The 23,779-nt window shown below is 34.5% G+C and overlaps 2 protein-coding genes and 1 pseudogene across 7 annotated transcripts in view; 2 read left to right on the forward strand and 1 right to left on the reverse strand.

The window, feature by feature from the left end:
* Positions 1 to 3,624: 3,624 nt before the first annotated feature.
* LOC114168930 (autophagy-related protein 18f-like) lies at positions 3,625 to 9,797 on the reverse strand. The gene is made up of 7 exons (XM_028053909.2): positions 8,788 to 9,797; positions 6,598 to 7,053; positions 6,140 to 6,520; positions 5,557 to 5,790; positions 4,612 to 5,439; positions 4,341 to 4,510; positions 3,625 to 4,142 (listed from the first exon to the last, which is right to left on the reverse strand). Exons 1-7 carry the CDS (start codon positions 9,118 to 9,120, stop codon positions 3,800 to 3,802), a joined length of 2,745 nt encoding a protein of 914 aa, XP_027909710.1. The 5' UTR covers positions 9,121 to 9,797; the 3' UTR covers positions 3,625 to 3,799.
* A 621-nt stretch (positions 9,798 to 10,418) lies between these two features.
* LOC114169213 (uncharacterized) overlaps positions 10,419 to 23,779 on the forward strand; it is a 39,402-nt gene continuing 26,041 nt past the window's right edge. For 3 of the 6 annotated variants that reach the window (XM_085668829.1, XM_085668830.1, XM_085668833.1), the window contains exons 1-5: positions 10,419 to 11,219; positions 11,326 to 11,414; positions 20,749 to 20,858; positions 20,972 to 21,026; positions 21,720 to 21,808. In XM_085668829.1, coding sequence (XP_085524955.1) covers positions 11,108 to 11,219; positions 11,326 to 11,414; positions 20,749 to 20,858; positions 20,972 to 21,026; positions 21,720 to 21,808 — 455 coding nt within the window. In that variant the 5' untranslated portion in view covers positions 10,419 to 11,107. The other 3 variants (XM_028054254.2, XM_085668832.1, XM_085668831.1) reach the window with 3 other exon arrangements.
* LOC146881701 (uncharacterized) lies at positions 13,139 to 17,115 on the forward strand (annotated as a pseudogene).

Genomic DNA, 23,779 nt, shown 5'->3' on the forward strand with positions numbered 1-23,779 from the left:
TATATGGACAACCACAAGTAAAGAGAGTTATTCTTTTAAACTTCTCAAAGAGAAAAAAGATTTGCAATGACTACTTTCTTCAAGCCACTACATATAGAAGAATTCAAGAAGAAGAAAGGTTAAAAACAACAATAATGACGGGTGATAATATCTAAGAAAAAAATTATTTCTATCTCCTAAAGCTTTATAAAAATCGTTGTTTGTGTTCATAAACAACCTAAAAGAGTAAATTTATTGTATTCCTCTTAAGACTAAACAATTTTCTTAGTTAACAACCCAATGATCTTTTGGTCACACCCTTTTGTAATCTCAGTGTTTTATAAAGAAGTGATTATGTTTTGAACAATATTAAGTGATTTATTCAAGAATGATTGCATTCCAAACAATACTTGGGTTTTAATTACGAGTGTTTGTATTCCAACAATACTCATATTTTAGCCAAGAATGGCTATGCTCAAACAATATTTCGAGTTTTAGTCAGGAGTGACTCCATTCCAAAAATACTTGAATTTTTAGCCAGGAATGTCATATATCCAAATAACACTCAATTGTTTTTAGTTAAAAGTGGTTGAGGTCCAAAAAATATGCATTTGTACTTTTACAATGTTAGTTTGTTTAGTAAACTCAATCAACTTGATTGAAACGTGAACATAGTTTGCAATTCACATAAGTATAAAAACATCAAAAGTAAATCTTTTTTCTCTTTAATATTTTTATATTGCATATTGTGTATCCACAACTAATCTAAGAAGGAGAGATTTTTGAAAACGTTTAAAAAAAAGTGTTTTAGACAATTTGTTTGTCTTATTAAGTTTGTATCTGACATCCTTCACATGTGGAATTTTTAATAAACTTGTATGATAGTTCATTATGTTAAACTTCATTTGTCCAATGACGCTTTACAAAAAGTTTTAGAAAATCTTAAAACACAATTCAACACTCCCTTATTATGTTATGGGTCTCTTTTCACAAATAATCATTGAAAAAAAATCAATTTTATTCTGTGTAAATGTTGTCTTTGTTCCATATATATTGACACACAAACGTAACCTCTCACAATGGTCCTTGAAGTATGAGGCCTTTAGTTGTGATATTGGATTATTTTGGCTTACTCAAAATATGTAGGAAAAGATCCCGAAATTTATACTTGTTTTTTTTTTTTTCCAACAAAATTCTCTTTTAGTTACATATTAGAATTAATATTAGTTATTCATATATCACCTTATTGCAACCCATTCCAACATAGAAAACCTATCAATGATCCATGTACTGTTCGAGATAAGCAACATAAAAGGATATTTTCTAACTGAATATTAATAATTGATTAAATTTTTTTTATTAGAAATTTTAGTACTTCACCCTTGTATATTGAGATGTATAACAACAAAGAAAAGTTCAAATCCTCATTTCTTTAGTGATGGAGTATCCTTTGAATCAAATTGAAATGTCCAAGTTCTACTATATATAATTTTATTATATCTGTCAAGGAGCAAACTGTTACAATAGCCAACATTAATTGTAGATTTTTTATTTATTGTGTTTTAATTAATTGAGATTTTGTTTTAATATTAGGAAGATCGTAATAAGAATAAAATCTCGTAGTTATACAGATTTATTCTTTCTAAGTATATGGTCCGTTACATATGTATATGTTTAAATAGGTCAGTTGACCTAATAATCATAAATAAGAAAAAAAACAATTATTTTCTTCTGTTTTCAAGAATATCCATAACAATTCATCATATAAAGATCAATTATCACAAGTGAGCTTAAAAGTAATATAGAAAATTAACACAAATTGATTTCTACAATAAACTTTTGCCAAAATGAAGATGGAAAAAGAGAGAGCATAATTGGTTTACCTATTCAATAATATGTTAGAAAAAGAGGTAGGGGGCTGAATTGATTTTACAACTTTTCATAGACTTCAAAAACTTAGAATGCACTTTACTAAGAACTTATTGATACAAGATACAAAATAGCAATACAAGATTATGAAGAGAGAGAAAGAAACAAACAAGAATTTATACTCGTTCATATGACCACTGACCCAACATCCAATCTCAATTTTTCCCTTAAGAAAAACTAGTACCAATAATCAATTTGTACAATGCAAACAACAACTACAACACAGTAAAGGAAATTTACGTATGATGTACTCTAGTCATACATGAATTTATGTTTCATGCACTCTAATCAGATGTAAATCTCAAAATTATGTTTGTTATTACAGGGGTCAGGCGTAAATTTTGAACTTTTAATTGAATAATATAATTATTATTATATTTAAATAAATGAGTTTAATATATATATATATATATATATATATATATATATATATATTACTATGGCTTAAGAAATTATTTTATTCAATGCTGAGTATGAAAGTGGTGAGTATGAAAGTGGTGTTATGAAAATGAGACTAAACTGGTCATTTGGCTAAAGAAGATTAAAATGTAAAAAAAAAAAAAACCATTATTTGCAACAGGTGTCAATCTATTAGAAAGGGTTAATAAAATAATGGTTTAATTCTGAGATATAGGTTGATTATGTTTTTAACGTTTGGTCTCCATTGGTCAAATGTAAATTTGGAGAAGTGGTAGCAATTCTCTATTAGTGGGTCATATAAAAAAATTTTTACACTTAACTTTTTGCATATACCTTATCCAAATTTAATTAAACTCCTAATTCAATGTAAACATTTGCATTAAAATTGAGAATAGAATAGTTAGTTGAACTGGAAAATCGATTAATAGGTTTAGTAATAGATCTATTCAAATCAAAGAACATGTCTACAGTTGAATTGGACCAAAATCGATGGATTGATATATACAAAAGAACAAAAGCTAATTAAAAACCAAATTCTAACATGTTAATAAAAAATACTTATTTTGACATTTTCCTTAAAAATTAGAAGAGAACTTAATTAGTTTTTGCATTTTCTTTTTAATAATAAATTCAAACTTGTTATTGTAAAAAACATTTTTTTTCTTATTGAACCCTAGACGTAAATATTATAATTTAATGTTTTTTTTTTAATTTGTAAGGTTATTAAATTAAGATATCACATTTCTATAATATTATGTAATTATTACAATCATTTTGTATATCAAATTAATCATTTGATTCAATTATTGACCCTTGTATTAGTGTCCTAATTCAACGACAGATTCAGTTATGAAAACATTAGTAACTACTTACAATAAACAGCTAAAAATCTTTAACCATCAGTTTCATAGCAATCTATACAACTTTATTTTGAAAATACCAATTTAATTAAATAGAAATGAAAGGAAAATGATAAGATAAAAGGTGATGCTATTATTTACACTGGACAGTAGAACTGATTTTGAATCCTTCGTAGAATATTGATGCATCCTTACCTTCTTTACACATGTTTACTATTTACAATAACTAAATCCATCAAAACTAATTATTTATGATATGAATTTGTCTGTTATTGTCTGTTATTTACAAAATCAACTGAAGAATCCCAATGTAATAATATCCACATTTTGGTATAGCAGTCAAGTCCTTACAACTCAAACTTCTCTATCTCTTCAACCATAACCAAACAAAGTTAACAAAGCCTCCACTGAGAAATGAAAGAATATTTCATGCCTATGAAAAGAAAGAAAATTGCATTCGATTATTAGCAACCATAGCTCAATTACACATATAAACAAGATTATTGTTCAGGAATATCACATATTTGATCTATTCAGTAAATCAATTTAATTATGTCAAAAACTAATCGTTTGACAAATCTATAAAAGAAATTAAAATATTACTACTACCTTCAATCAAATTCCTCTCCTTTTTCTTCATGGTGATTCTCCAGTTTCAGACCTTTTCTGTCACTATTTACAAACATGTGATGAACATCCATGTTTATGTGCTCCCTTCTATTATTTACAGTCTCTGGCCTAGTATCTGGTTTAAGGGTGTTATTGTTATTTACAAGACCCTCTGCTTCTGCTGGAATCAAACCATAATCCCCCTCATTTCCTTCAACGCCACTTTTAAATTCAGCAATATTTCCACCAGAATTAGGCATACAACCAGGAGATCTCCTACTGGGTGAAATCCTTCCCTTTTGATACAAAAATCGTTCATTTAACTTGTTATCCACAGCAGGAATCCTGCAAGAAAATAATTTTTTCATTTACATAAATACACTGTCTCCTTAAATGCAGAGAGTTAATGCAAAAATAAATAGAAGCCTTTGAAAGTGAGGAAATGGCATTACAACCTAATAATAAAGAGCACGCAATATCCACAGCCCAAACCTTTTGGCCTACCTAATAATTACTAATTAGTAAATTAGTTAGTCATCAAACCTTGTATGTTGAAATTTTGAAGTCTGAATAAAGTCAAAAATTGGAACCAAGTCTTTCGACCTAGCTTCTATCACACGAGTCGGGATCTTTTCAATCTCATATTCCCCTCGAGGAGCAGCTTCTTCATCCATCATCAAAGCAGCCTCTTTAGCCACTGGATGAAAATATATCTGGTCGGCAGCAGAATCACACGTTTAAATGTCAAACTATCAAGCACTATAATGTTTCCAAAACATTAAAAAATGCATTTTCCAGTTTTAAGATAACATACCTCAGTCTTTGCCCACAATTGTGTCTTTGCTTCATGCATATGGAGTTCAGCTTCTGAAATATACAAATGATGTTCTTTCTCAGAACGGGGATTCGATTTCAGAGATAGATTCTTCATTTTAGGGCTGATGATATTATCGTTTACTTCCTCAGAAACTTTATCGATGTCTGAAACTCCATTCTCTCCATAAATGTCGATATTTTCTACTCCCTCTCTCCAACTATGTCTACAACTTATATTCCACTTCTTGATAGGCTCAATAACTACTTTCGCATCAGTCATAGGGGCAGACTCATGTGCAGGAATTACTCCAGGAACAACATCTGAATCTTGACAGTTAATTGTCTGCAGAGCATATTGTATCATTGAACCTGTGGATGAAAAGACCAACAGATGATACTTTTCCTTGGAATAGTTCCCATTAACACACAAGGTACTTCTGCCTTCTAAGTTATAGAAAGAAGAAGTAATAGCCCCGGAAATGGAACCCAACCTAGTTGTCGCAGCTGCAGCTGCAGCGGCACCAGTTACTGTGCCTCTCCAGCCATTAGTTCCATTCCTAATTCTGCTAACAACAGAGAGTGTGATAGGAGGACCAGCAGCACAGAGGCTCTGCTGTTTACAAATTTTTACAGCTGAACTACAAGGCCGATGAACTGCTTGATTAGGCATAACACTCAAACCATCGTTTTCTGTTAAACTATTGTCACATGATAGAATATTTACAGGTCCTCCTTGAGGATTTATAGCAAACAGATGGCTAGTGCCCCTTGAGGAACTAATCATAATCCACCTGCTATCAACACTAAAACTGATATCTTGAATAACCTGAAAAGTCAAATACAGATTTAGAAAAGGTCTCCATTACTTACTGATGAATTTTGAAAATAAAAATGAACATGCATTATTAATCCAAAGGAAGACTGGGCAGGAAGATGAACTCACTGCATTTGTCAAGCCACGTTGCAGCCTGTAGAGATGAACATAAGAAGGGCCAGCATCAGATGCTGACACTCTGTCATATCCAGGCATTATCTTAAAAACATTAATGTTATGCCCCTGAACAGAAGCAGTCACTAAGATGGTGCCACTAGGATCAAAGCATAAAGCTGAAATGGGACTCTTGTGGGCCCGAAATTGGGCAATGACATTTTTACTGACAATATCCCTTACAATGACCTGAAAGAGAAGAATAAGTTATGGTAGTAAAATAAAAATATTGCAGTACTAGCATCAGTTACCATATTGTACAAGGGTGACCAAGACCAACATAAACATGCAAGAATCCAACTTGAGATGATACACAATGTAAACCTGTTGAGCAATTGCAAAATTGTACTAGACTGTTATTTCCACTATCACAATTATGTTTGCAACTACATTTGAGCCAATAGTAAGGAAAGACCAGGTGCATACAGCCTAAGACAGGGAAGATGCTATCATATGTATTTGGGTAGAGAAGATAATCAAGCACAATATGTGCAGAGTTTCAAGTGAATGAAAATTTATTATAAAGAACCATTATTACCATCCCAACACTTTCCACATCTGTTGAATGACCATTGTTATCTGGGAGAAGTTCTGAGCAGTAACTTGAAAGTTTCTTGTACCCCATATCTCCAAGGGTCACTATCCCAGCGGCAAGATGCTTGCTAGACTCTTTGGCATAGTGCGCAACCAAGCTCCCATTTGAAGAAAAGCCAGGAAAGCTTGCAGAAGGTGTCAAATGCTGTGGGCTGACACGCCCAGAAGAAGCTATTACAGTAGGGCTTCCACTGTAGGCCAGCCATCTTGGACCCACTGCCAGTGGTCCAAATCCAATGCCTCCAGAACCAGGATAACTCATGACTATAGGATTAGTATGTAAAATATATTCCCTTACTAAAGTTGTGGGAGAAAAACAGTGTATCTGCAAAATATAGATACCATTAAACATTAGAGGAAAACAAATTTAGAGGAACTTAATATAGATATTAGAAAGTTTACCTGAGTGGCTAGAGAAACAGCAACTACTCGAGAACTACATCTTACAGAATAAACAACTGATCTAAAGTTTAGTGTATGAACATATGATTGGGATCTCATAGAATAAAATTGAACAGTTGATGGCAGATAGTTTCCATTCACTTGGTTTAAAGTGCCCCCATTGCTAGTGGGAACCAACCCCTCTTGTATTTTTCCTCCCCCCACCAACAAATCATCCACACATACTGCCAACAGTGGACGCATGTCTGCAAACTTGTCCTCCAGTCTCTTCGGTACAGTTGGACTTGGTACCATTTGCATAATAGAAACAGGACCATCGTGTTTGGAAACTAGGTCACAGATATTATCTGAATCATCAACATCCCAAACCTGGAAGCCGGACCAATAGCCTAGAAGAAGTACTTGCCGAGTGACTTCTCCCTGCCCCTCTATCGTGTCAAACCCAGCCCAAATTACCTACACATATTAGGAAAATTGACAAGTGTCACCTCAGTCTTGACACTTTGAAATATGTAATAGAAGAGAAAAGAAAAAAGAAAGTACCAACTTTTGAATATTGTAAGTAACGAAGCAAACAGAAATCAGACCCAGAAGCATGAAAGGGCAGATGAAAAATCATATATACCATATATCCATCCTAAACAAACACCCTTTAACGTAACGAAATAAACAAGTGAAACAAAAGATAGGCGGCATTATTTACACAATGCAACAGCAAGAGATTAATTAAAAGGCCCAATAATTCCAAAACATAAGGACACTGGGTATATAATATATTACATAAGAACATTAAATATATCATATAATACTCTACCAAAAAGTCCAGCTTTATTTTTTTTCTTTAGAAACTATCTCATTAGAACTCATGGATGCATTTCATTGATGTTCAGGGACATCACACAGCACAGCACAGTACATTAGTTGAGTAAAAACCCTATATATCTGGTATCTGATGACTGATGCACAGAACAGTGGAGAAAAACTTTTACAGCAATAGTATGTTACAAATAGACATTGCTGGAGGATAGATATCATATCTGTAATGAGGTTTCTTAGGCACAACAGCTAATTTAGAATAAAGATTAGGCTTGTCACTTCTATTTGGTGTGTACCTCGTGGTCCTCTACAGGGGTTTATGCCAGCAGACTGTGCAGCTTAGAACCATTTGTGTTTTTTCCTCCATATTGGTCCACTTATCCATTAGGGAGAATCCCTAGTCAACAAATTTCATTGTAATTTTTTTTCTCTTTAATTAATTTCTTCTATTATAAAAAGCAAAAAAAACAAAATCAAATATATACCAATTGGATGCCCCTTTCCAATAAATAAGCCACTCCTTGATAAGAAAAATCATAAAACCTGAGTAGCAAAAATACACTTCATGCTTTTTTCCTAGTAAAACCTATTCCAAATTTCATCTTTTAAAACATTCTGTTCCACGAGGGGTTGCTATGGAGAGAACATTGCAAACATGCTCAAGAACTTTATAAACTAGAGGCCATATACCCCAATAATTGCACTCCGCTAACCTAGTCGGATAAATGATGATATTGTCATTGCCATAAGAAATTGCACAAATAGATCTTAATTAAAAGAACGTACAACACACTTCCATATGTGAAAACCAGCATGTGACAAGTTTAAGCAAATAATTACTAAAGGAACTGAAAAATAATCTTAGTCATCACTCATCGTATCTAAAGTACAAATATGTATGCTCAAGAGAGCTGGCTTCTACTTCAAAGAGTAAAACTCAAATGGTAAACAACTTGCGAGAAAATTAAGAGTCTCGATTCTCACATTCAGGAGCTTATATTTTAAAATATCTAAACCGTTAATGACCCATATTTAACTTCAAACTCTACCATGTACACCTTGCACGCGACATGCGATCCTCCCAAGAATGAAATAACAGATTAACAACAATTACTCCTCAAGTTGAATTGCATAAACTATCAATTTATGTTTGGGAAAACCTAATCTAATTGGACAAGATAGAATCAGTATTTGCATCAGCAACAAAAGCAAATAATTAATCTAATTACAATCCACAAATATCATAATCATAAACTTGAAAATTAATCTAATTACAATACAACAAGCAAGCTGCAATTCATAAACTTGATAGCCATGATGCGCAAGCAAGTTACTATTTTCTAGTTCCACCAGTTATAGCTCGCATACACATACCCGATCACGGTCAGTATCACCATGCTTATCCAAAATCGATGATGCAAAAGAGGCAGCAGCTGACCGAGCAACGGTAGAAGCGCCTGATGAAACAATCTTCAGGTAACCAGAGAAAGTACGAAAGGAGCTGGGAATAAAGCCATTGCGGTTGTTCTTGCTGTTGGTTCTGCCATCACTACCAGCAGCAACACCTCCATGAAGAAGGTCCTGTTGATTCTGGTCATCATTTTTACTCATCCCCAAAACCAAAGAGATGAAAATAACAGCTATCCACAGACACAACAACAAAAGGGTCACCACCGATTCTTCAAATCCACCCTTAAATTCAATCATCACACCCTTCTTCCACCATCAAGAACCAAAACAAAACGATTTTTTGTTTTGAAAAAAATAAGGCAAAAATCAGTTTTCTTTAACAGCTGAGGTCACATCTGTTTCCATATCCTTAACCTCGCCGAAACAATCTAAATCACAACTACCCCAAAACAAAACTTGCCTCCAAAATCTTCCCCCTCCTCTCGTTTTTTTCCCTCGAAACAAAAACACCGAAAAAACACAACGATGACAAGGGAAACGTTAGGGCCAGACAGAAATTGAAAAATTAAAAACAAAAAGAACAAATTTCAAAACTTATTCTTTTTTCTAACTTTGATTGAAACCCACGAAAATATTAAAAACTAAAATTCCCGGGTTAAGTTACAAATTAAGGACAATGATTAGTATTCCTGATTATCACAAATGAAATAATGATACAAATACTGGGAAAATAATATGGAATTATTAGTATTAATTAATTAAAAAATGAGTGACTATTTACTTATAGCTGAGACAGAATTCGGTAATGAGATTTTAGGGTTTTGGAAAAGAAACCCGGAAATCGCCTGAAAACAGGGAGAGATCATAGGAGAGAGATGAAAAAACAGAAAGATAGAGAGAGAAAAACAGGATAACAAGTGGAGGCAAAATCAGATAAAAAAAATGCATAATAAAAAGGAACTCCATTCATGGGTTTACGTGTGTCCCTCTCTTTTTCTTTTTCTCTAATATCTCTGAACTTTCTTAATTATAGATGTTTTGTTTTTTTAATTTTATCTTGTAAACGATACATTGGTGTTACATTCACAATTTTATATTACTATAATTGTAATATATATTTTAAATCTTATATAAATATTATTGATAAACATTCATATACAAATTATTGGATTAATAAAAATCAACCACAAATATAAGATCATCAATGTCATTAATAAAAGTAGGGTTGGAAAAAATATAATAAACTAAAATGTTTTCAAATGTAATATTTAGAATCTGAATTGTATTTTAAGAAACTTCCAAAACTGAAACTGAAGTCAATTTAAGTTAATATAAATTTATTAAAACATATTTTTTTACTTTTTCTTTTTATTTTCACTTTAGTTATGGTTTAAATAAACCTTGTTTATAAATGCTACAAAATCTTTCCGGTCCAACATCTTTTCAATTTATTATTCGACAATTACTTTATTATTCGACAATTACTTTATAAAATAAAGTGTAACTCGATCTTTACCGTTGAAATTGAGTTATTTCTTGTGCTTTCATCAATATCTTTTATTTTTATTTTTCAATTTTGGTCTTCAATTTTTATTTTCATCTTCATTTTCGATTACCGTTGATTGATTTTTTATCTTCAATGTTGATGTATTTTTTCTTTTCATTTTTTTATGAACACCGATTGGATTTCACTTTTCTTCATTTTTCATTTTTCCTTTTATTCTTCCCTTTTGCTATTTGTTTTTGTTCCATGTCCCAAATCAATGAGAAATACCAAACGCAGGTGGTGATGGTTGCCCTCGATCTCGCGTGAATGGTGGCCGACGTCATTGGCACTGGCCTATGCTGACAGCGTCTCCGGCCAATTTCGAAGGGCCCCACCGAATCATGACTTTTGACCGCTTTTAATCAAAACTATCTCTCTTCTCCCGCTAGAATTTAACTAACTCCCACTCGCACGTGCCACACCTATCTCCTTCTCCCTCGTCACTGCAAATTGTATTCACAATCTTCCGGCACGTGGTTTGGCCGCATCAACCCACATTTTTTTTTCATTTTCTCTTAAAAAATAACCAGAAAGAAAATCTAATTTCTCTCTGACCGGAATGCTCCGACCCAAACCCATTTAATCTATGTCTCTTTCGTTTTGCCATTTTCATTGCACACTACACTGCATCGCGATCTATGCAATGCCCACATTGCCAATGTCGATTCTGCTATAACTTAATTTTCGAAGAATATTTTTTGAGGCTTCTCGTTCGGGGCTTTTCCGAAGCTCTCAGACATGGAGTCAATCATGGCAAAAGCTTTGGAGTACACTCTAAAGTATTGGCTCAAATCGTTCTCCCGAGACCAGTTCAAGTTGCAGGGTCGCACTGCTCAGCTTTCAAATCTAGGTCAATTCTAAATTCAATTTATCTTTTTTTCTTTTTCTCAATTCTGAAGTACGGTTTGTGATGATTGGAATTGGTGTCGATTTTGAATTTTGAGTTTTGCGTTCAGAGTTGGATGGGGAGGCGTTGCATTCCAGCCTTGGATTTCCACCCATGCTCAGTGTCACCACCGCCAAAGTTGGCAAATTGGAGATTATGGTTTGTCTATTGTCACTCTCACTAATTAGTTTTGCTCTTTTTGACGTTGGTTCCTCAGAATCACAATGCACAAGTAAAAGAGTCTAGAATAGGCACTGCTGGTGAAGTTGGTAGTTTTGTGAAGCAAATTTAGTTTCATAAAAATTTGCACCACTTGTACTTGTCCCCGAACGTTACTGATCAGTTAATTTATTCTCTGAATTTAATAACCACCGTCAATGTGGTTTTTCAAGTGAAATCAGGAATAAAATTGATTAGTGGGAACTAAACTTAGGGATTAAAATGACTCAGAACTTCCAAAGAAAGAACTAAATTGATGGGTCTTAACTAGGCTTCCATTCTTGGTTGTCACTTTGAGTATGGAATAAACTATGCTAGGGGAGAATGCATACCGTGTAACTTAAGGTCTTCATAGGTTATGTGTAGTCATTAGTTCGTGGGATGATTAATCCATACAAATTCCGTGTTTACCCAAAAGAAAAATTGATGGGTCTTAGTGTTATTATGGACTATAATTAACAACGGTTTCCAAAATCGTTCCTTTTTGCCATTTGAGGACTAAATGACTCAGTATTATAATTTGAGAGACTAAGATGACTGATAATTCTAATTTCTGGAAAAATATTGATGTTCACTCCTAGTAAAACGGGTTGATAAATTTTGTAGCCTTTAGTGGGTTGATTACCAGTTTTCCTTTTTAGATTACACGAAGTCCTCCGAAATAGTTTTTTTTTCTTTTTCTTTTTTTTTGGCTCAACGGAGAATAGAATCTAAATTAATCAAAATTGATTGATTGAATATTGTTTATCTTGTCTAAAATTTCCATCAAGCCCAAACCAAGCTAAACCGATTATGACTATATAAATTTGATAAATAGACATACATTGTGTTAGAAGTGAGTTTTAAGCCTAACTCAACCCCACAAAACCGACTTGTAAGGTGAGCATTGCACCCTCTAATATATTGTGAATTGGCCTTATCTCTAGTTGATGTGGGACTTCCAACACACCCCCTTTGTGTGTGGGACAAGAAATTAGTGGGCGGTCCGTTAGCGGTCCGATATCGGGTGAAACAGAATGTCTAAGAAAGTTCGTTAGGATAGACTCTAACTTGGCTTTGATACCATGTTAGAAGTGAGTTTTAAGCCTAACTCAACCCCACAAAACCGGCTTGTAAGGTAAGGATTGCACCCAGTTATATATTGTGAATTGGCTTTATCTCTAGTCGATGTGGGACTTCCAACACATTGATTGGATAATTTAGGTATGGAATTGTATATGTTCTGAATGTATTGTGTGTATAATGCAGACCACACTATATGTATTTATACTATTGAATAAAATTAATTACAATAAAGGCACATAATAATATGGAATCAATCAACCTAATTTACAAGATTATGTAACCGTTGATTTCCTAGAAATTTGTAACCGCTGATTATATTCTATCACTCCCCCTCAAGCTGGAGCATATATGTCATATGTACCAAACTTGTTACAAATGTACTCAATCCGAGGGCCTCTAAGGGACAGGGTGAATACGTCAGCCAGTTGAATGCTAAAGTTGACAAAATCAGTAGTGATTTATCCAAAGAGCACATTTTCTCTAATGAAGTGATAATCAATTTCAATGTGTTTGGTTCTTTCATGGAAGACCGAGTTTGATACAATGTGAAGTGCAGCTTGATTGTCGCAAATAAGCTTTGTTTCATGGATGTCCCCTATTTTTAGTTGTAGTAGTAGTTGCCTGTGCCATGTAAGCTCACAAGTGGCTGTTGTCATGGTTATCAAACTCGCGAGTTAACTCATTAAATCGGTTGATTTTGCAATCCTAGATATGGCTTCCGAGTTATCTCGGAAACAAACTCGTTTTTGATGTAAAATCGGTGGAATCGGAAGTGGGCTTGTTTGAATCGTGCAAAAATCGCAAGCTTGCAATGTGTGTGTGAGTTTGAATGGGTGAAAAAATGAAACAAAACCGACGTCGTTTGGAGGGAGATCTGACCTGATTTTTTTCGCAATTTAGCGTTTTTTGTTTTCGATTTCTTCAGTCGCGTTTGCCGCAAGTTGTTGTCTGTGAAAGCTCACTTCATCGCATATGGAGCTCTTGGCCACCGCACTCGCCGTCGCGTCTGGAGGTTGCCACCGCTCCCGCATTCGCGTTTATCACAGTTCGTGTCGCTGTTCGCATCGCGTTCGCACTGGCGTTAATCGTTCATGTCCGTTTCGCCTTGTCGTCGTTCTAGTCGCCGTCGCGTCCCTGTCTATAACTGTTGCCGTCGCAGTCGGCCACCCTCTCGACGTCAGCAGTGGTCGCATCTCCCCTGTGCTTAGTTCTCTCCCTCGTAACAGATCCTCTAATCTTTACCTCTTTGTTTACTTAATAAATTCTATTAGTTACTTTTTTTTTTATTTTTTATTTCTTAAATAATTGTAGTTTTATTTAAGCTCTTTATAGGTTCAATTGTGATTTTATTTTTGGTTAAATTTGTAGTAAAAAATTAGGTCATTATGTCTGGTAATGCATCAAATTCATTGGATACTAATCCAAGTGCATCCTCATCGGTTAAGAGTAGAAGTAAAAATGCTTCGGGAAATCGGTCTCATATTGGATGGAGATATGGGTTTGATGTTAATGGAAATGGTAGAAAAGTTAAATATAACTATTGCTCAAAGATTTTGAGTAGAGATATATTTAGATTCAAACATCATCTTGCTGGAACTAGGAAGGATTTTGAACCTTGTGTATCTGTTTTAAATTTGATGATAAAGATAGTTGCAGAAGTTAAGCATGCTGCATTAAAGAGAAGAAAATTGAATATTATTGATGAAGAAGATGTAGAAACTAGAGTGTTGAAGGATGACATAGGCTGTTTGGCTTTAAAGAAAACAAACATTGCCAATACTAGTATAAGGGGAGTCCAAGCAACTATAAATCAAATGATGAAAAAAGGATTCAAAGAAAAGGTTGATGCCCAAGTGGCTGAAGTCTTTTACACCGGTGCCATTCCCTTCAATGTGATTAGAAATCCAACATTTGTAAAGATGTGTGAAATGATTGGTAAATAAGGAGTTGGCTACACACCACCATCTTATCATGATATCAGAGAGAAGCTCTTGAAATAAGATGTGAGCAAAACAAATTTATTGCTTGAAGAATACAAGGAGGAGTGGAAGAGAACTGGTTATACCATTATGTCTGATGGCTGGACGGATAAAAAAAGACGTTCTATATGCAACTTCTTGGTGAATAGTCCTAAAGGGACGATTTTTCTTTATTCACTTAACACCTCAGACATTTCAAAAACAACTGATAAAGTATTCAAGATATTAGATGACGTTGAGTTTGTTGAAGAAGAAAATGTAGTTCAAGTTGCTACTGATAATGCTGCAAATTTCAAAGCAGCTAGAGATTTGTTGATGCAAAAAAGAAACACTGCAAAATGATTTGATCTTTGAAGATTTTGAAAAGAATTTGAAGGTCCATGAATTGACAATGAAGAAGGGATGAAAGATTATCACTTACATTTATGGAAGAACAATGTTGATTTCCTTGTTGAAAAAGTTCACTAAAGGTAGAGACTTGATAAGATCGGGTGTGACTAGATTTGCCACGACATATTTGATTCTTGGTTGTCTTCATGAATTGAAGGCATCATTATTGACCATGTTTAACTTTGAGGAGTGGAAGACAAGCAAATTTGGAACTTCACAAGAGGGGAAAAGAGTAGAACGTGTGGTATTAGGTAGCCGATTTTGGAAGAATGTCTCCACATGCTTGAAGGCTATTGTCCCTCCTATGGTGGTCTTAAGCTTGGTGGCCTCAGAAGTAAATCCACAATGGGTTTCATTTATGAAGAGATGGACTATGCAAAATAGAAGATCAGGTGCAATTTTAACAATATTAAGAAGAGGTAAACTTTCAAACTAACTCATTCAAAGTTTAATTCATTATATTTGAAATTAGTTTAGTATTGAATGTAGTTATGAAGAGGTTTGGAGAATAATTGATGCTTGGTGGGATAGTCAGCTTCATAGGCCTTTGCATGTAGTTGCCTATTTTCTCAACCCCCACTTCCAATATGAACCTAACTTTAGATGTGATAATGGTGGAGAGGTTAAAGAAGGATTGTATATATGCATGAGAAGATTGGTGCCAGATTTTGCAGAAAGAAGAAAAAATAATTTGCTAATTGTTGAATTTCATTTTGCTAGAGGTATTTTTGGAATGGAAGATGCAAAGGAATGCAGGAAAGCATTAAATCCTGGTGAATGGTGGGAGATGTTTGGGGATGCAACTCTGAAGTTGAAGAGATTTGTTATTCGAATTCTAAGCTTGACTTGTAGTTCTTCAGGTTCTAAGCATAATTGGAGATTAGTCGAGATGGTAATTTAAATTATTTAAATTATTTAAAATTTTCTTTATTAGGTTTATATCTACTAAAATTTAATATTTCATTTTAGGTTCATACAAAGAGAAGGAACAGTTTGCATTAGAAAAAGATGAATGATTTAGTTTATGTGATGTATAACTTGAAGTTGAAAAGTAGACAAATTCAAAAACTGTTGCTCTACCATTTGATGACATTGAATCAGATGATGAATGAATAATTGAAGAGGCAAGCAAATGATGTTGTTGAGATTGAGCACGCTGAAAGTAAAATTGATATTCAAAATGTTCCATTAGATGGACCAACAACAGATCCAGCTCTAGATGCTCTTGATCTTGATAACATAAGTTTTGATGTCGATGAGGATGCACATGTTTCATTAGGGGAAGAGTTGGATTAAGAAAATGATGATGGAGATAATGATATCATTAGACGTAAACATTTGATATTTGAATTTATGTTTTACATTATTTGTATGAACTTATTTATTTCAAATACTTTTAAGCTATATAATTTTATGGACTTGTTTGAATTAGGATATTATTTATATAAATTAATTGTTTTTTCCATGTGAAGTAAACTCTTACATGTTTATGATTTGAGTTTACTAGGCTCTCACGAGTTTACGTAAACTCTCGAGTATGACAACTTTGCTAATAAGTGAGCCGAGTTGGTTTGCCTCACTAAATGGCCAACCGCTGGTGCTGACCAAATTTGATAGCTTTACCAATTACCATATAAAAGTTGTTTGTTATTCAGATGCTGATTGAGCATGATCTTCTTCTGATAGAAGAATTACTTTTGGGTATTGTGTCTCCATTGGTGGTAACTTGATCTCTTGGAAGAGCACAGAATAAAATGTTGTGACAAGATCTAGTGCAGAAAGAGAATATTGTGCTATGGCCTCAGCCAATTGTGAACTTTTTTGGCTTAAGCAATTTCTTGGAGATTTACAATTTGGAGATGTCACTCAAATAACATTTATATGTGACAATCAAGTTGCTCTTCATATCAATTTTACTTGTGTCTTTCATGAGAGGACCAAACACATTGAAATTGATTGTCTTATAAAAGATTGTATCTGGAGACATCAAAACTCAGTTCGTCAATTCAAATGATCAGTTAGGAAATGCTTTCACTAAGTCTTTACTGGAACCAAGAATTGATTATATTTGTAACAAGTTTGATACATATGATTTATATTCACTAGCTTGAGGGCAGTGCTAGATACATTGCATTTTATGTTAATTACGAAAACATAGTCCCTATGTTAACATATTCATTTGTATTTGGGCTTTAGCCCACATTCTTATTATTATAAATACATTACTCAATCTGTATTTTCTACACAATGGAGATTAACTGATAGGAACTCAGAAATGAAAAGAGGATAAAGAGTAAAATTCTTTATTGAATAGACGAAAAAAGAACACAACAATAGGAGAAACTCTCTCCTCCAAGGGTTTCCCCTTGACAAAGAGCTAATGCTCAATCTACCAAAAACACTTCCTATCCATCCTATTCTCCTTTCCTATTTATTTAACTAACACTAACTAACACCTTAAGTAACTGATTCTTACTATCTTAACTAATTTCTATTCTCCATTTGTAGTAACAATACTCTCCTATGCTTGAACAACCTTGTCTGCAAGGTTGAAGTCAAAAGGCCAACAGACAGGGAACCAACTAGTTCGCAGTGGAGCTTCATTACAAGCCACTTTAAATGAAGTGAATAAGTAGCTTTGAGTTAGTGGGATAGCTGCAATAATTAGTGGGACAACTGTTGCAATTACTGGGGTAGATGTTGAATTTAGGAGACAATAGTTAGTGGGACAGCCGTTGAATTTAGTGAGACAACGGTTGTAGTTAGTGGGACAGGTAATTATTTCCATCACATTTTGTCCAGTTACAATTGTTTTTACAAAAGTTAGGTCTCCTTTAATCTGGATTTGCTGATTTTGAGTGTTGAAACTCATTGTTAAAGTCTTCCAATTCACCTTAACATCTCCTAGGTAGGCCAACCAAGTTACCCCAAAAATTAAATCAACCTCTCCTAAGCCAAAGAGGAAAAAGGTCTCTTTAACCACGTAGTTTTCCAGTTGTACCTCTATCTGCCTGCAATACCCACTCGTTTGTTTCTTCTGCCCATCACCTAATCGCACACAGTAGGATGAAGTTATTTCCACTTGCAAACCAGGAAGACTTACCAGATCCTGTGAGACCAAATTGTGACTTGCTCCGCTATCAATCAATATTAGCACAGATCTTCCCTTCATTGTTTCTTGCAGCTTCATAGTATGAGATTGAGTCAAACCTCGAACTGAAAAAAAGAGAAAGTTCCATACATTGATGTTCAAAATTAATGATTTCGTTTATAGCACTTTTCCGTCTCATTTCTCCTTACTCCTCTACTTCTCCATTCCCTTCTTCTTCTGCCAATATGATGACCGACAAATTCTTCTCTGGACAACGATGCCCTAGATTGTATGCTCCTCCGCAATGAAAACACTTTCCTTCTTCTCGTCTTTTGACATATTTAGGGTACGGAAGACTTCTTGATCCTCTATTCCTCATTCCCCCGGCTGAGTTTCCTCTTACGTTTGAGTGACTCGTCGTTCGTCCCATTCCCCCCTTTTGTAGTGTTGCTGCGACTACTAGAAGCCATTTGCAAGATTCCCTTTCCTTTAATAAAAGGCTCCATTCGTGACACTATTCTCGAACCTCCTTTGTACCAGAAACTAGAATTAGTATTTCGATAAGACATCTCTCCGCTTGTTCTTACTTTTGTCATTGCATCCTCTACATTGTGCGCAATCTCCATGGCTTGAACTAAACCTTGTGGATCATGTGGCTTGATTTGGTTACGTATTTATGTTAGTAATCCCGCAAAAAAATATGCCAACAGTTGTTCTTCTGAAACCTAAGGAATTTGAGACGCTAACAATTCAAATTTCTAGATATAATCTTCCATCGTATCAATTTGTCTTATTGCCGCCAATTGTTCGAACACTGTGTTGTGGTCACTGCCACCAAATCTCCTACTCAACGCTGTTGTCAGCTCCTCCCAAGAGGGGTTCTTGGTTTTTTGTCTCGAAAACCTGAACCAATGACTTGCGTTCCCTTCCATATTGATGAAAGCTAGACATAACTTTTCTTTTAGGGTAACATTCTACATGATACAAACCCAAATGCAATTGGGGATCCTTTAATCAGAGAAGAGAATGGAAAGAACAGGTGGGGCAGGATATATGAGAGGAAAAGACCTAGGAAGAATCACATGGCACAGTAGGAGGAATAAGTTGGTTAGAAGAGAGAGAAGAAAGAGAGATAGTGGGAGTTAAAAAGAATCAAGAGGTAGCAATCGGGGAGGGAGGATCATTTTTGGAGGGGAACTGTGTGGTTGCTTCTTAGGAGCTTGGCTTTGGGCAGTTGGATATTTCTATCCTTCAGTATTTCGTATTTTCAATCAAACAACATTACTGATTTCATTGCTTAATTTCTGATTTCTTTATTTCTCCAATCTCAATACAAACCTCAAAGAACTTCTCCACTCTTGATATCCACCCTAAGGGATCGCTCCCTTCAAACGTTGGTAGTTCCGCCCTTTTCATCCACAGCCTCTGCACATCTGCATCTTCCTCATCAGGTTTGTTGTTGTGAGCATATCTTTCTTCTTTTCTTCCCTCACCATTAACTGCCTTCCATGACTCACCCTCCATGTATCCGGTAGGTCGGACCAGTTGATAAGAACTCAGAAATGAAAAGAGGATAAAGATTAAAATTCTTCATTGAATAGACGGAAAAAGAACACAACAATAGGAGAAACTCTCTCCTCCAAGGGTTTCCCCTTCACAAAGAGCTAACGCTCAATCTACCAAAAACACTTCCTATCCCTCCTCCTCTCCTCCTTTCCTATTTATTTAACTAACACTAACTAACACCTCAGGTAACTAATTCTAACTATCTTAGCTAATTTCTCTTCTCCATTTGTCCTAACATTAACCCTAAACCTAGTTTTCACTATATTCAATATATTCTATAAAATTTCATATTCCGTTACAATTTTAAATTGTTATTTTACAGTTATTAGGTGGTTATATTGGTTTGTAGCTATTTTTTACATTACTCTTTATATTTTGCTGTGTTATGCTTGTGGGTGTCGTGGTACATTTATTTTTTAGACTCTCTTAATGAGACTTTTTTTGTACATTCACAAGTGTTGAATAAAGCACATCTTTCATTAATTTTCGTATGTTTATGTTTACTTCTCTCAAAATCTAATATGAATTGTAGGGATAAATTATATCCATCATAAATTAGGATTTTCACTTATTAGATCTATGTATTCTATTTAAGAGCAATTGGTTCTTTATGAATAATATAAGAAATAGCTCTTACCCCTTCATTTTTCATCTCCATCTTTGTAAGAGACCCCCTTTCCTTTGATCTTTAACCATGGTTGTTGTTCTTTCGCATAGTAAGTTTTTGCAACATATTTTTCCTTAAAATAGGTTTGCTCTATTGCAATCCGTATGGCTTTTGCTAAATTGAAAAACATACATGTGTCACTGATTTTTTGAACCACTAAGTTCCAAAACCAAGCTATGATCATGGAATTTCATCCCATGACCTATATGTAGGATCATATTTAGTAGAAACACCATAGGTTAAATGGTTAGCCTAGCCTTTCCCTTCCCCTCCAAGATGGTCTCGATGAGTTGAGACTATTTTAGACGATTTTTTTTTTTCCATTCAGCTGATATGTTGAACTAACACTTTATAATCTTCCTACATTGTGAAGCTTGTCACCATTTTACATTTCAGCCATTACAATTATGTGTAATTAACACATAGAGAAATAGATCGATCTGAGACAAGTGCAATTAATGTATTCAAATGAACTTGTATGGTTTCTTAACAAGTGCAGTTTGTGTTGCTTTATAGTTGCCGTCCGTAAGCAATGTACAAACAGAGCCTATCATCTTTCAAGTTGATAGGCTAAATTTGGCTCTCGAAGAGAATTCTGATTTTCAGCCATCTGAAAATCCAACAAGGTAGAGAAATTAGAGCCTTCCCAATTATCTTGTGAGGAGTCTTGTAGAGTAATTGCTTTGCTGTTACTACATTTAAGTTTTTTTTTTCTTGCTACTTACTTTGTTGTTTGCAGTAACACCACATCAAGTTCGTCCTCGAAGGGTAGCGGCTATGGTTTTTCTGATAAGGTTTGGTTCTTTCATCTCTAAGTGTATTTCCATGAGTCATCTACTATTAGTCATGAAATAGTTGTAAAGCAATAACACTTTCACTCATTTGGGGGAATTTGATTTATTCACTTCATGCCTTTAGGGGACTGTCAGTTTTTCTCCTTTTCCTTCCATTGAAGTTGTTACCAATTTCCAGGAGAATTGTCAGTAACATGAAAAATATGAGTAAATTACAATTTTGTCAAGTGGAAATCTCCATTGATAGTTTTTTACGTATACAATTGTTCCTCCATTTCTTAAATTCATGGCCAAGAATTCCTTTCAACACGAACATAATTAAGTTGGGGATTAAGATAATTTCAGGGAGTAATAGTCATGAAGTTGACAAATTGCAACAGAGTTGACAGAAAGGGACTAATTAATCTGTGCTGAAATTGAAAGATATAGGGACTAATTTGTATGCACATAAACTTTGAGAGACCAAATAAACATAGAGGTTTCTCATTCAATCATGAAATTTTACATTGACTCTAATATGAAGATGTAGGCAGAGGTAATTTCCTTATAATAGGTAGAGGTTATTATGTATTTGAGCAAAGTACAAAGAAGATTAGGTTAAGTGTTGGTAGTTTCTTCAAAGGCCATTCACTTGCCGATTAATATCAATATGTAGTTTTAATTTAATTTCTATTGACTTTGGACATTCACCAGATTGCAGATGGAATGACTATACAGATTCGTACGGTTAATCTATTAATTGAAACTCGTGGAAGTGCTTGTTGCCAAGGGGAACCAACTCGGTAAGATATTTATGTAGGTGCTCTGAATTGGGTAGCATCTTCAGGTTGTTTATGCTCTATACAATGACTGTCAATTATTATTGTGGATTTCTATAAATTGAAAATTGATATTATTGTATTAGCATAGATGTAGTGGATCATTCTATGGGGTAACATATGGCCAAAGCCTGATGTACTGTATCTGTTTGACTCAGGGACTTTGGCATATTTCACCAAAAATCTATGTATAAGTGTTGAATAAGATGAAAAAAGCTTAGGGATAAATCTCCCCTTGTGTAAAACATACATAAAGGATAGTTTATTTATAATGATAATGGGCTGAGCCCAACTACTAGAGAAAATACTACATTATCTAACACTCCCCTTCAAGCTGGTGCATATAAATCGTATGTACTAAGCTTATTACGAATATAGTCAATTCTAGGTCCTTGAAGAGACTTAGTGAAAATATTTGCTAACTGATCACTCAAGTTGACAAACTTAGTCTTGATATCCTCGGATAAAAATTTTTCTCGAATGAAATGATAGTCAATTTCAATGTGTTTGGTCCTCTCATGAAAGACAAAATTAGAGCTAATGTGAAGAGCTAATGTGAAGAGCAGCTTGATTGTCACATATGAGTGTCATTTGAGTGACATCTCCAAATTGCAATTCTTGAAGCAATTGCTTAAGCCAAACAAGTTCACTAGTGGCTAAAGTCATAGTTTTATATTCTGCTTCTGCACTAGATCTTGCCACGACACTTTGTTTCTTGCTCTTCCAAGATATCAAATTACCACCAATTGAGACACAATATCCAGAAGTAGACCTTCTATCGAAATGAGATCCTGCCCAGTTAGCATCTGAATAGCACATAACTTGTGCATTGGGGTTGGAATCATATATTAAACCTTTTCCAGGAGATCTTTTGATATATTTTAATATGCGAATGACTGCATTTGGATGGTCTTCACATGGGAAATTAAGGAATTAACTTACCACACTAACTGCAAAGGAAATGTCAGGACAAGTAACAGTAAGATAATTCAATTTTTCAACTAATTGTCTATACTGTTCAGGATTTGAGAAAGCCTCCCCCTGATTTAATAGAAGTTTGATATTAGGATCCATGGGTGTTTCTACAGCTTTAGAATTCATTAACCTAGTTTCCTCCAAAATATCCAATGCATACTTCCTTTGAGATATGACAATACCATTGTTGGATTGTGCTCTTCAATACCTAGGAAATATCTGAGAACAATGTCATCAACATATACTGAAAATAGCGACAAATATGTTGCTTTAAGAGGGAGATGCCAAGGTAGTCATTTCTTGTGAGAACAATGTCATCAACATATACTTTTAAGTAGATACATCTAGCATTGGAGTGACGATAAAAAATTGAATGATCCGCTTCACTACTAGACATGCCAAATTGTTGAACAACACTGCTGAATTTTCCAAACCAAGCCCGAGGAGAGTGCTTCAGGCCTTATAAAGATTTGTGAAGACGACATACCAATCCAGAAGACCCCCCCTGAGCAATAAAATCCAGAGTTTGCTCCATATAAATTTCTTCATGAAATCACCATTTCAGAATGCATTTTTGACATCAAGTTGGTGAAGAGGCCATGTCGAAGAGCAGTCAATGCAATGAATAAGCTAACAAAGGCCATTTTGGCCACTAGAGAGAAGGTATCACCATAATCTAAATCAAAGATTTGTGTGTAGCCTTTGGCAACAAGACGAGCTTTGAGACGGTCAATAGTACCATCAAGGCCAACTTTATAGACCCACCTGCAACCAGCAACAAATTTCCTAGATAGTAATCGGACAAGATCCCACGTTCCCCTATGCTTGAGAGTACTCAATTCATCAAGCATGGCCTGACGCCAACCAGGATGGGCTAATGCATCATCACCTACAGATTTTGGAATTGACATAGAGGAAATAGACGAAAGGCATTTATAGAAAGGTGGAGAGATTCTATGA

This window comes from Vigna unguiculata, chromosome 11, assembly GCF_037176805.1.
Source record: "Vigna unguiculata cultivar grain cowpea cultivar isolate G323 ecotype 2 chromosome 11, ASM3717680v1, whole genome shotgun sequence".
In the NCBI taxonomy this organism is placed as follows: Eukaryota; Viridiplantae; Streptophyta; class Magnoliopsida; order Fabales; family Fabaceae; genus Vigna; species Vigna unguiculata.

Bases quoted from the DNA above. Each gene is read 5' to 3' on its own strand.
- LOC114168930 (XM_028053909.2), bottom strand. From the start codon at position 9,120: ATGATTGAATTTAAGGGTGGATTTGAAGAATCGGTGGTGACCCTTTTG. The intron at 7,054-8,787 runs GTATGTGTATGC...TAATATGTGTAG, and splicing joins GTGATACTGACCGTGATCGG to GTAATTTGGGCTGGGTTTGA. The intron at 4,143-4,340 runs GTTTGATGACTA...ATTTTCTTGCAG, and splicing joins TCAAAATTTCAACATACAAG to GATTCCTGCTGTGGATAACA.